The sequence below is a fragment of the Colias philodice genome, chromosome 26 (genome assembly GCF_061535455.1).
Source record: "Colias philodice isolate Cphi_HAF_F1 chromosome 26, ilColPhil1 Martin Lab GWU primary, whole genome shotgun sequence".
Classification (NCBI taxonomy): Eukaryota; Metazoa; Arthropoda; class Insecta; order Lepidoptera; family Pieridae; genus Colias; species Colias philodice.
The window spans coordinates 3932753-3945774 of NC_143111.1; the positions used below are offsets into that span (position 1 = coordinate 3932753).

Sequence of the window (13022 nt, forward strand, 5' to 3'; positions counted from 1 at the left end):
AATCAAAAAAATTGGAACACGAACATCGAAATATTAAAATTTTCTACTTATAATCCAATTTGTGGGATTAATATTAAAATTATATATTAAAACTTGAAATTAGTTTAGAAGCAGTTTACAGCATCCGGTACTCTAATGAGGACGAGAAAAGTACAATATACATCTTATTAATACGTTTATTCAAAGACACAAAAGCAAAACCACTAGACCTTATTGCCACGCTTAAATTATTGCTACGACATACATACTCATCTACGTATATTGAATAATTATGTAAATATAATCAATAATCAGTTACAACATCCAATAAAACAAAATATTATTGCAATCGAGTCAACTGTATTCAGAAAGGGGTTTTCTTAATAAAGAATCTTGTATCGTGAGTCGTGCCAGGACAACTCACAAGAGAGCTAGTTCTGCCGGCCAGCGATACTTCCTTTTGAATATTTAACGATATTTCATTACCTCATATCCATACAATTACCTCCAAATAAAATTAGGTTTCCGTTTTTCACTAAGGCACAATTTGAATTTCATTTTGAACTTTATTTAATACTAAAATAAACGAATTCAATTCCCCTCTCGTCCGAGGTTCACGTCTAGCTGTTACTACGTTTGAATTTAAAACATCGATACTTAAAACTTATTATTAGGTACATCCACACCGAATTCGACTTATAATATATCTAACATGAAATCAATGTAAAAATATCATTAATAACGTTTAGCTTAACAATATAACATTATATTTATGTTATGTAGGTAATGTAATGGTGTTATTGAGTTGTAACCCAAAATGAGTATATTGGGTTATATCACTATTATAAGCGCCTTTTTAAAATGTTGCATCTATATATAACTTGAATTAACGTTAATATAAAATCGATTTTCATTTATACCAGCTTATACATACTTCGTAAAACAGAAAACAATACAATTTTTGCCTGTATATAATGAATCAACTCGTTTCTTGTCGCGTATTACATGACATATGGGATCATAAGTCAAAGTATCTTGCATATCGAAGCAAACAAACTGTTATATCCTTACATTATTTATACACGCATCGTTAGAATTTATTTGCTTCCATAATTAAGGTACTATTTTCTTCCTGTCTCCTCATTCTCTTATAATCGCTGATAAGTATTCTGTGGTGTCGTGACTCCGCTCGTGTAACTTATCTATCGTATACAAAGCGTTTCGTGTCAAACTTGCTTAATTTAGCCCTTAATTTTGTATCTCTAAGCTAACGCGACTAGATAGGTCCAAATATACTGTCTGCTTGTAGTTTTTGAGACGTAAATGTATGTGAAATAATAATAAAATGAGAAATCGTTATAGAAAATGTTTTCGATGCCTTGCCATATCTAGTCGCAAAATCGGTGACTTCCATGTCACAAAATGATTAGGTTTAAAAATATATACGAGCTTGCAGCGATCTACTGTATTAACGATCTCGATGCGAACTACTACTAAAAATATAATATTTCCGTTGCTCATAATATTGCTAAAATATTTATTTGAATTCAGTACCGTTTTCTGGCATGACTTTTTTTGCGCCTGGTTGAATTTATTAGCAAATATTCATGGGTAACTCTATGGTTAAAAATGTTTTCATTATCATAAATAGAATATATATTGTATGCAGTTAAAGGTCTGTTTAAAGATTCAACAACTCTGTTGTAAATTGTTATGAAGCTACAATTTCATTAAACTCTGTTTTGCCTCAACGGTACTGAATTATATAAGTAATATGCTTTATCCTACTGTGGCAGTTATGAAAAGACACTGCAATAAGGCATTTGTGGCTTGTGTTACTAAAACTATATTGCATTAAGCGTAAGGCTTATTTTTAAATTGATTGCTCTCAGGTTCACGATATCGAAATTTCTATTGAAATTGACTAAATATCGACCATATTTGTATCTTTACTGGCATTCATAGCAATGATTTGTCTATGATTAAGGAAATATAACGTGTTTTGACTAAAAACCAACAGTATTGTGTTCAGTGTTAATGTAGTTTTAAATAAACTTTCATATTATTTAGTTTCACCTGAGAACATCGGCCTTACTTATAAAAAGTTAAACAATGGATAAATTTCTACCATTTTCTACTATAGCTTTGTCCTGCTCTTGCTCACATGAAACGTCAATCATAAAAACAAGACAGGTTATTGCAATAACTAATCCATTGCTTAGCGAATGGGTAACATTTTATAAGTAAGACCGCAGGTGTTTGTGTATATTCAATATTACCAGTAACAAAATTGACAACGGCATTACGCTACGAACTTAAGCGCACCGCTATGTTACACCTAGCATTGCTTCTCTATGAGGTATGGGGGGTTCCCCGACACTTACCACTAAATTGACTATCATAATTCAATGGCAGCCCGATTCCATGCCGCGTGTAGGAAAGGAAAAAAAACAACCAAAAATAATATATACATAAAAATTAATGTATTCTATCTTCAATAATAACATAGGTTACACAAATAATAAAATTAAGGAAAAACAAATTTATACATATTTACTTAAATCATATGTAAAAAAAAAACAAATTATACACGCTATCAACACAAGATACTACTTAAATGAAAGAGTAATAAAAAACAGTATTTTACAATTTCCTAAAACAATCACCTCTCGCTCCCAACCGGCGCCATATCGCTAACTTCGCTATACAATTAATTGTCAATTAAAATTTGGTGTCAATATTAGGGATTTGAGATTAAAATAATAAACCGATAAACGATCGATTCAAGTGCGAATACATAATGAAGCGATATATTTTAGTATTACTTCGATTAAAATCATTCCTACGATAATAATATTGTCGACATAAAAAATAAATCAAATACATACGCCTAAAAATAAAAAGAAGCAACAAGAATTTCGTACGACAACTAAAATTAAGAACTAAAAAAACGTCTCAACAAGTACATAAATGCGAGTTTCAAAACGAGATGTAATAAAAATTTTGAAAAAAAAAAAACTAGGTTAAAGTACTTACAATATGTCAAATATAATAATATAAAAAAGTGATGATCGCAAGGCACTCGATATTTGGCAATGCATCTCTCGATCTCGACGCTTCCCCGCGCCGACCCGTTAAGTAAACTTCGCTAACCACTCGTCAAAATAAATTACGCATCGACATAATAAATAAATTATAAATAATTTGTGCATATAGTAAGTACCGATCGGGGTTCTGACGCGTGTTCGATGAGTTCGAGCGAGGTTCCGAAAGTGAGGGCGCAATAAATAAGAGTTAAGTAGAGAAGTGCAGCGCTGGCGCGTCCGGTAACTGGCGAGTGTCGTCTCGCTGGCGCCAGCCGCTGGCCCACCCACTGGCCCGGCCTCTAGCCCACACACTAGCCCGCCCACTGGCCCACACACTAGCCCACACACTGGCCCGCCCACTGGCGCCACTTTACACTAAATTACACTAAATCGAACGCTGCAAGCTCCTCTCGAGTCGCGGCCGCACGTACCTCGTCCCTTACCGAAAACGTTATTACATTATTCCTTGTCCGCTTAGCTATAAATATAGTTTACATATAAATTAAAATATAGATTGAAAACTACATTTCTTAGTCACTTACGATATACTATATACAAGGCATCTCGCTTATTAACAACAAATTTTGTAATTTTTGTCCACAAAAGTTCGAGTCGCTCACGCGCGTGCGTGCGTGTCTGCGTGTCTGATCTTGAAGACATAGATTACACAAATATCCGATTATCCGTTTCCGACTTTCTCACCTATATCCCCAACATGACCCGACGGGAGACACGCACGCGTTCTATCTCTTACTGTAAACGTTCATACAAAAACCTATCTGGCACTAACATGTATATTCATTACAAAATGTATAATATAATTATATAATGTATTTACAATCACAACATAAATTTGATAAACAACCGAGAGAAATATAAATTGGTGTTACGGATATTTGTTTCATCTGAAATGATCGCGACGACCGTCTTTAGAATAACTTGTACTCTTCGTAGTTTCATTAGAAATTTGCACTTTACCATTTGTTCGAATTATATATTAACTAGCGTAATACCCGACGCTACTCTCTGTTACTGCGCTACTGCGAACGCTAGCGATTCTAGACGACTGAATACCTTTATTATTTTAATTTATTGTCTTTATAAATGTGTTTGCATATATCGGAAGAAATAAAATTTAATCATAATCGATTTCCGCCATTGTTGATTTTAATCAATTGATATGTGAAAATGACCATAAAATTACATTAGGTCACATTAAATAATAATTGTTCACGAAGCGAAATGTAAAAAAAATATTGTTCAATTTCCCTTTAAAACATCAAGCCGACTTCCATGAAAAACTACCGAGTGTTCCCATATTAAAGTATAGATATTTATCGATTGGCCCACATCCGATTTTGTCGATACCGAACCGGTATCACCTCTTAGTCACATTAAAAATTATGTAAATGATTCAAGATATGATTACTCTATCGCGTAAAAAAAGGATCTTTTTAAATTTATTTATAAAATATCGCGTTTACTATGACTACTTTATAATTATTGCAAACATCTGACGCACTAAAGAACAACGCGTGTTACAGGTTCAATTCCTGCGACAACTTCCATCGCTTTCAAGCTAAGAGGATAGATTTGCTCAAACAATTCTCTATTTGATCCGGTTTTGTCCAAATAATTTAGTTCTTCGCCGTTTTTCACAATTCGAAAACGAAATATGAATCATAATAAAGTCGATTATTGTAATCTAACAAAAATAAAATGAATTGATCATTATATTATTAATTTCCTTCATTGATTTGATTGCTGAATGTACCAATCAACATTGCGAGTGCCGTCATGCATAACTGTTTAAAAAACTAGTTTTATTTTAAATTTTACCACACATCTATATAATAAATCTTAATAAAAAATATTATTACAAATTCTCAAATAAAATCATATACGCTTTGATCTATGACGTTTCGAATAGGTCATTATTGCTATGCAGAATTTCATATTAGGAATCCATGAACGAGTTGGAAACTCATGTAATAATAATTATATTACGTTGTTTTCTTGGTTCTTAACCACGTATTTAGAATTTCAATCAAGAAGTTAAAATCACCCGTTGCGCTTTACAAGTAGTGCTTTATCAACACTGTAGAATTATCTCAAGTATACTTTCATCACGAAAAAATACACAAAACAGTAGTAACACATCCGTCTAAAACAAGAAATCATAAAAAAAGTGAATTACAAATTTCTTTCATAACATTATAGCGTAGAATCAAAAATGAAAGCCAAAGTCATCTCGCTCGCTCATATCACTATCCTGTTTCCTTTACAGTTAAAAAGAAACAAGGATATCAATACTATGCCATATAGAGAGAGACAACTCGCATCATTAATGCTTCTTATTCAATGACACAAATTATACAAAAAAAAAACAACAATTTCACTGTCCGATTGTCCAACAAAATTCATCCGCGAACTCTGCATCTGGTAAAACGTTACCACGTTGGAATGTCTTCAAGAAACGTGACACGTGACCGCGTCATGGGCACTGCGGTGCGAGCGCGCGTGGCGGGAACGGTCACGGTCACGGTCACGAGCACGGTCGCGGTCACGGTCACGGTCACGAGCGCGGTCACGGTCGCGGTCACGGTCACGGTCGCGGTCACGGTCACGGGCGCGGGCCGGCGCGTGGTCACTGCGGCGCGTTCTTGAGCAGCGAGATCGCGTAACGCACGTACTGCACCAGGTGACGGAACGTGGAGAACAGCGTGAGTGGCCCGCACTTGCGGTCCACCGCTATGAACAGATCTGCGGAAGGAGAAACGTTTGTTATAGAAAAATGTGTATAAAAATGTAAAATTTAAAAATTATTTCATTTTATTTAACTATTTGCATGATTTATGAGTCTTTCTCATAACTTTAACTTTAACATATTAACTCGTAGGTATATTAATTAAGCTACTTTATGTTATGTGCTCATGTGATATTGTGACGCGATATTGTGTTGAAGTTTTGGGTTTAAAGATTAGTAACTGCATCCCCGCGGCATTTGGTGATGTTGTTAAGATTGCGCTTGCGTTATTCGGCCTGCAGTTCACATTTGTGTGAAGTTGTATGTGTTTATGCACTATGTTTACGTGTGTTTGGTATGTATTTTTTTATTAGGTATAGGGAAGCGCTTGACCACAATTTCGCTTGATGTTACGCTGAAATATGATCTGAGATCGAACGCGCTTCACTAGACGGTACCTGTTCACTCTACGCTTGAATTATTATTATGTATATTTGTGTGCGTGTATGTGTCTATGTGTATGTGTCTGTGTGTATGTGTGCACTCACCCTGGTTAGGCCTCAGCCGGCACAAACAATCGGCCTGCTCCCACAGATCGTGCGCGACGTACAGGAAGGTGTAGTACTTGGTGAGCTGCAGCAGCGCGTGGTGCGCGTGCGCGGGCACGGCGTGCGCGAGCGAGCAGTAGCCGCTCGACGCGGAGCCGCCCGACCCCACCGAGCCCGCGGGGGACGGCGTGGGGGACAGAGGGGACACCGACTCCGCGCATGCGGGCTATAGACAAACATTATGTAAAAAAAATTTAAAAAAGATCGATCATTTGTATGCTATAAAACTAAAATATCAAATTCAATATTAAATTTTATTAATAATTAATTTTATTAGCCCCGAACGGCCCGATCGGTCCACAAAACAAGAGATTTTCTATTGTGTCTGTGATTCCGGGGCCTGAGTTATTAATTACAGTCCCCGGCACGTAACTTGGCAAGAGTCGTTAGATGCGCAGAAGTCGTTCTTTAGGTCTCTTTGGTGGTCAAGCGGGACGCGGGGTATAACGTAGCGCCGATCACGACTCGCTATTGGTGCGTCAGTCGACCCTTGCCTCCCGCACCGCGTCTACGTTCCGTTCGCTCCCGATTACACTTACGTGCACGAAAGTTGTACCCTTTGTTTTTGTTGACTTTTTGTTACGAGTTCAGTTTTAAATTAAGTTTTGATTTTGTTTTGGCTTTGTTAGTGTTATAGTTGTTTGTTTTAACTTTAGTTTTTGTAACGTGTATTACAATGCCAGGACCAAATACTGTTTTACGCAGACATGCCAGAAAAATGGTATATACGATGTGTATATATACGATAGTGACGACGAGAACTTATAATTTTTAATAATAATATTTTTTTTTACTGAATAAAAAAATGCATAATATTATGTTTTATTTATAACACCTATTAAATGTCACGAATTCCTCCGCTTTGTTTAACTACAAGATTAAAAATAAATGATGGCAATAACCATAATAACAATCAATAAAAGTGACCAGTTTTTTGTTCCACTAAGTGTAGGATGCGCGAACTTGCCCCCACTACGCCAAAACCTTGCCAACTTACGTGCCGGGGACTGTAATATGCAGTTCACCTGACAATACGAACCTAAAGTTCGAATTCAGCTTTTCGTGAAAATGCGAATATTGTGTGTGTTTTTTTATGAAACCACGGTAAAAGTGAAACTTTTTTTTTCACATTATAAGACATATAACACAAAAATTCAGAATAATATTCCATCAATTCCATTATATAGAAAACCGCTTTTTATGCCTACTTCATCTTATGCCACATGGAAAACACAGACGAAAAAGGTCTAAGATGAGATAATTAAAAAATACTAAAAACCAAGTTTATCGTAGCATATAAAAGTAAAAATAAAATCAAAACCCCCCCTAACAGTCTAAAATTCAGATTTCGTGAAAAAAATACAAAAACGAAATACCAAATAAGCCTTGGAAAAATCATAACTCCCAAAAAAAAAATCCCCAAAATAAAACAAAACTTCTAATCGACTTACATTACCGACCTTTTGTTGATACTCTTGCACGATCTTGTAGTACTCCTTCACTTCCCGGTTGTACATCTTGAACATTCGCAGATATAGCAGCGCTTGCACGCGGAGACTGGAATTTAAATATGGACAGTTCAAGATTTTTTTTTTGTGTTTATACAAATCCAAGCAATACTGAGAATAGAGATAACTGCTTAAAACAATGTATCGAATATACAGTGCGTACATGCGGAAAAATATTTTTTATGTTTATACAAATCCAAAAAAAATTAGTAAGAATAGAGATAACTGCTTATAACAATGTATCTAATGTTCAGTTCGTATATGCGGGTATATCCGTGTTCCCCACACATTTGAATATATCGTTATCAATTCATTCTCTTATCTTTTCTTAACATTCAGTTTAACCCATTGAGCCCCGAACGGCCCGATCGGTCCACGACACAATAGATTTTCTATTGTGTCTGTGATTCCGGGGCCTGAGTTAATAAAGCAAAATCGCTTCACGCGTATTTTTTAATGTCTGTAAAACTGCACAACAGATTTTGATGCAGTATAAAATATAAATACAGTAATTTAAGAGGAAGTTTTTGTACATAATTTATCAGGTTTTTAGACAATGCGAGCGGAAAGCCAAATTTTATACTAGGTATGTAATTTTACAGTTGAAAGATGAAAGCTATCGTATCAGTATGTACCTTCTGAAACCATCTCACTTTCATATAAACTCACTTTCATACGTCTTTCATATTACATTTATATATCTCACTGGCTACAGTCACCTCACCTCAATATATCCAGTTTGCTGAACGTCGAGTGCGGGTCTCCCCCTTGCCTCCGTACTTCGGCTCTAAACCTTTGCGGCATCGCATGTATCGACTTGATATACTCAATAGTCTCCCGGTATATGGTGAAGGCCCGCTTTGTGTCCAATTCTAACTCCAGAAGACGGCCAGTTAACACGAAGCATAGAACGGATTCGAGATAGAGCATAACGCGGGGGAGATTGTGCTGTTCCCGTTCTGCGGCTGAACGCAGACGTTGCGCTTCGCCTAGGTAGTATCTGTGTAGAGATAAAACGTTATATTTTTTGCTGTCAAATGGTTTAATATAGCAGTCTATTTAAGTTAGGGTCGACTTTTCAATCCTTGGTTAAAACTTATCCGTCCAATAAAGTATTACACGAACATTTTAAAATGTCACCTGTAAACTATCATATACGGACAATTAGAATTAGCCACAGCAAATTAGATTCAGAATCGTCGATCAGATCGAATAATTCGTGTAGTTTTGAAAGTTACTACAGTTATTCCTAAAGGTGTCCCGATGAATATACTAAAAGCCCCCGAGGGAGGGACACAAGCCGGCGGCGGGGGAGGGGGGGAAAGGTCTCTTTTTCAAGGTTTTTGCTTGTAACTCGAAATTTTTTTATAATATCTCTTTAGTGACTTCTACATTAATTATCTACATTAAATTTCCTATAAATTACGTCTCAACATTTTTACTGTACGATCAATACTTTAGGAGATACAGAGTATTAAAGGTAAGAAAAATAAGAAACAACATAGTTTTACAAATTTTAATTATAAAAAGAAACAACATCTTTTTTTGCACGAGTATGCCGACTTATTAGTCAAATTGTGTTTCATCTTCGTCATCTTTATCACTAACATCGATAGGGGGTCCATTAGTACAAGCTCCTAGGCAGCCGTTACAGATAAGACTACACATAATGCCCGCTTTTCGGCAACTGCATTTTCCGGAACATCCACTTTTACATCGGCAAAAAATTGAATTTAACAACGCTTCAGGAGCAGGAGGATCCAAGGTCATGATTGGTTCTAAGTATCCATCGACTCTTCGCTTCCAACCCCATATTTCAGGAGGCAGTTGGTTCCCAAGCCACTCCTGTACTTGATGGAATACTCTGTAGGCGTGATATTTTGCTGACCCTTTGGTAGGGGGGAGGGAAGAAAGATCCGGTTTGGGCTTGGTACAAGATTTCAGAAAAACTGTGAATCGATGTCTGTTGATCTCAGACTGAGTACAGGGCGCTCGGTATACTGCAAGAAACATTTTTTCTCCGGCTTCTGCTATAACCTCCTGAGTTGACGTTGGGTCATAAAATACAGTTACTGTTTCCTTTAGTGACGGCTTTTGATCAAAAATCTTGATAATTGATGTTTTTCCCTTCCTGTAAATAGCTGAGGTTGTATCACACCCACTGAAACTACTTCTTCCCTCCCCCCTACCAAAGGGCCAGCAAAATATCACGCCTACAGAGTATTCCATCAAGTACAGAAGTGGCTTGGGAACCAACTGCCTCCTGAAATATGGGGTTGGAAGCGAAGAGTCGATGGATACTTAGAACCAATCACGACCTTGGATCCTCCTGCTCCTGAAGCGTTGTTAAATTCAATTTTTTGCCGATGTAAAAGTGGATGTTCCGGAAAATGCAGTTGCCGAAAAGCGGGCATTATGTGTAGTCTTATCTGTAATGGCTGCCTAGGAGCTTGTACTAATGGACCCCCTATCGATGTTAGTGATAAAGATGACGAAGATGAAACACAATTTGACTAATAAGTCGGCATACTCGTGCAAAAAAAGATGTTATTTCTTTTTATAATTAAAATTTGTAAAACTATGTTGTTTCTTATTTTTCTTACCTTTAATACTCTGTATCTCCTAAAGTATTGATCGTACAGTAAAAATGTTGAGACGTAATTTATAGGAAATTTAATGTAGATAATTAATGTAGAAGTCACTAAAGAGATATTATGAAAAAAATTTCGAGTTACAAGCAAAAACCTTGAAAAAGAGACCTTTCCCCCCCTCCCCCGCCGCCGGCTTGTGTCCCTCCCTCGGGGGCTTTTAGTATATTCATCTGGACATCTTTAGGAATAACTGTAGCAACTTTCAAAACTACACGAATTATTCGATCTGAATAAATTAATTTTCCCATACTAAATACATTTTTGGTAGGGTAGTTTAATACGTTATTCGATGAATAAGTTTTAACCAAAGATTGAAAAATCAGCCCTTAATCTGATGACAGCAATCAAAACAAATGATATAAATGATTACATTATACATGAAATTGGAATAGTAATTGCAGAGAGATAATTTTACATACTCAACTTCAACTATCATTGAATATGGAAGAAATTATTGTAATATACATACTTTGCCTCCATGTGCATATAAATTATGAATGGAATAGAAAAATAGATAAAAGACTAGAATGAAATGGAGTTACATGTGATGTTAGAATTTCGTGCAGTTTATTGTTATCAATGTTTGTAGTGTGTTGTATATTAGTGCGAAATATAGTGTTCTTGTTCCGTGCATTATAACGTACTATAGTGAATGAATGAATGATTGAAAAATTCTTTATTGCACACACATACAGGATTACAAAAGAAGAGCGATAAAAGTTAAAATATGTACAGAGGGCGGTCTTATCGCTGTAAGCTATTTCTGCCAGACAACCCGCAAAACCATAAGAATAACATATTTTATGGTGATGGTGCATTACATTTGGGTGCATTACACTATAGTGTGGCTTAGTGTATTCTAGTGCGAAATCAAAATGTTTTCTAGTGTCGTAATACTGACTTGTGATCCCGTTCCTCGTCTGACAGCGTGTCTGCGGGCAGCTGCTCGAAGTACGAGTAGTAGATCGGCGTCTGGCCCGAACACGTGCCCGCCCGCTCGTGGTTCGTCGCTGCTACTTCACTCTGTAATACGAGGTAATTTTTATGAGAAATATTGTTAGCCTGTATTGTCTATTCACACCATTTTTTTTTTAATTTTGTGACGTGCAGAGTTTTCAAAAAGAAAAAGGAAACTCTAAGCCTGTATTATTATCCACACGTTTTAATTAATTATTATTTTATGTTTTTTCTTCTGGAATTATGAGGAAAAGTTCCGCTCCTTTGATGTGGGTAGCTAAAGGTGTTTTGGAGTTTGAATTACAATCTAATCATTATGGACTTTATATCCATGATTGCCGATTGATTGAATACTATTTGGCTCATCTAATCGTTGTCGAGTAGACAGACAAGGCACTTTATGTGTTTATATGAGTGATGATAAATACAGTAGTGATTTAGTCGGCATCTGCAGAACGAATGTATGCGTGTGGGTGCTCATTTGCAGGGGTGCTCTACACCCGAATACTGAGTCAGTATTCGGGTACACCCCGGACACTCCATACAAAATTATCGTTTTGACAATCACACTGTAGAGACTGCAAATGTGTGTGTTAACGCTTTATGGTTGGCACATTTGTGACTAGCGTAAAAAAAAATCGCGTTTTTCTGATGAAATACATTTGTAAACAGCACAATATCTAACCATTTTCTACGAAAAACGATAATCACAAATCCAAAATAATAAAATTACTTTCTTCAATTTGATTAGTGTTGTCAATCTTCGTTGCTTATCGTCCTTGTAGAAAAATGTGGACCATTTATAGCCTGATCGTGCGGGGTGAGGTAAGTGTTTAATTTTAGCGGGAGGCGGAGAGTGTCCGTTCTGTAGCGTTTAGCTACTATTATGTATTCTGTGATTCGGGTGTAAAGTTGCCCTTCTATATTTCGGGTGTGGGTCCACAGTTCTGTCTACTCACCGGGTGGTCGGGCGGTGTGCGCGGCGTGTGCGGGGTGTGCGGTGTGCGCGGTGCGGGGGGGGCTGTGCGGCGCGGAGTGCGCAATGCTCGCACTAGCTCCGCCTGTAGTCGGGCGAGCGGGATGCTGACCACCACGCGCGATCTGCTGCGCCGCTCCGATACTGTGGGTGTGACGTCATAGTACATTAGAACTCGTTGATTGCTTGCGCGAGTTCGAATAACACGTAGTAAGTACGTTCTGATAGGTATATACATATTATGACGAAACTTTATGTGAATAAATTGCGTTTTTAAGTTATTGTTACATGTTAGTGACTTGCGCAAGTTCGATAAGTGCGTAGTGAGTACTTTCTTAGAGGTTATTTTCATGACGTACCTATATATAAATAAATTGTGTTGAATAAACTTGTTAAAAGGGAAATCTAAGAGGACTATTAAAATAATTATAATTTCACCCGTTCTAAGAAAAACATGTCGTTTCTAGGCTCTGGACTATTCAATTATCGGAATAATTATTTCAATTTTTTT

The 13022-nt window shown here is 36.7% G+C and overlaps 1 protein-coding gene across 4 annotated transcripts in view; it reads right to left on the bottom strand.

The window, feature by feature from the left end:
* Positions 1 to 2440: 2440 nt before the first annotated feature.
* Positions 2441 to 13022, bottom strand: part of lilli (AF4/FMR2 family member lilliputian) — a 203415-nt gene continuing 192833 nt past the window's right edge. For 3 of the 4 annotated variants that reach the window (XM_089711138.1, XM_089711136.1, XM_089711135.1), the window contains exons 16-21: positions 12495 to 12655; positions 11480 to 11601; positions 8652 to 8927; positions 7871 to 7976; positions 6360 to 6585; positions 2441 to 5828 (exon numbers count right to left, since the gene is read on the bottom strand). In XM_089711138.1, the coding sequence (XP_089567264.1) occupies positions 5713 to 5828; positions 6360 to 6585; positions 7871 to 7976; positions 8652 to 8927; positions 11480 to 11601; positions 12495 to 12655 (1007 nt within the window). In that variant the 3' untranslated portion in view covers positions 2441 to 5712. The remainder of the gene's footprint in view (positions 5829 to 6359; positions 6586 to 7870; positions 7977 to 8651; positions 8928 to 11479; positions 11602 to 12494; positions 12656 to 13022) is intronic. The other variant, XM_089711137.1, reaches the window with a different exon arrangement.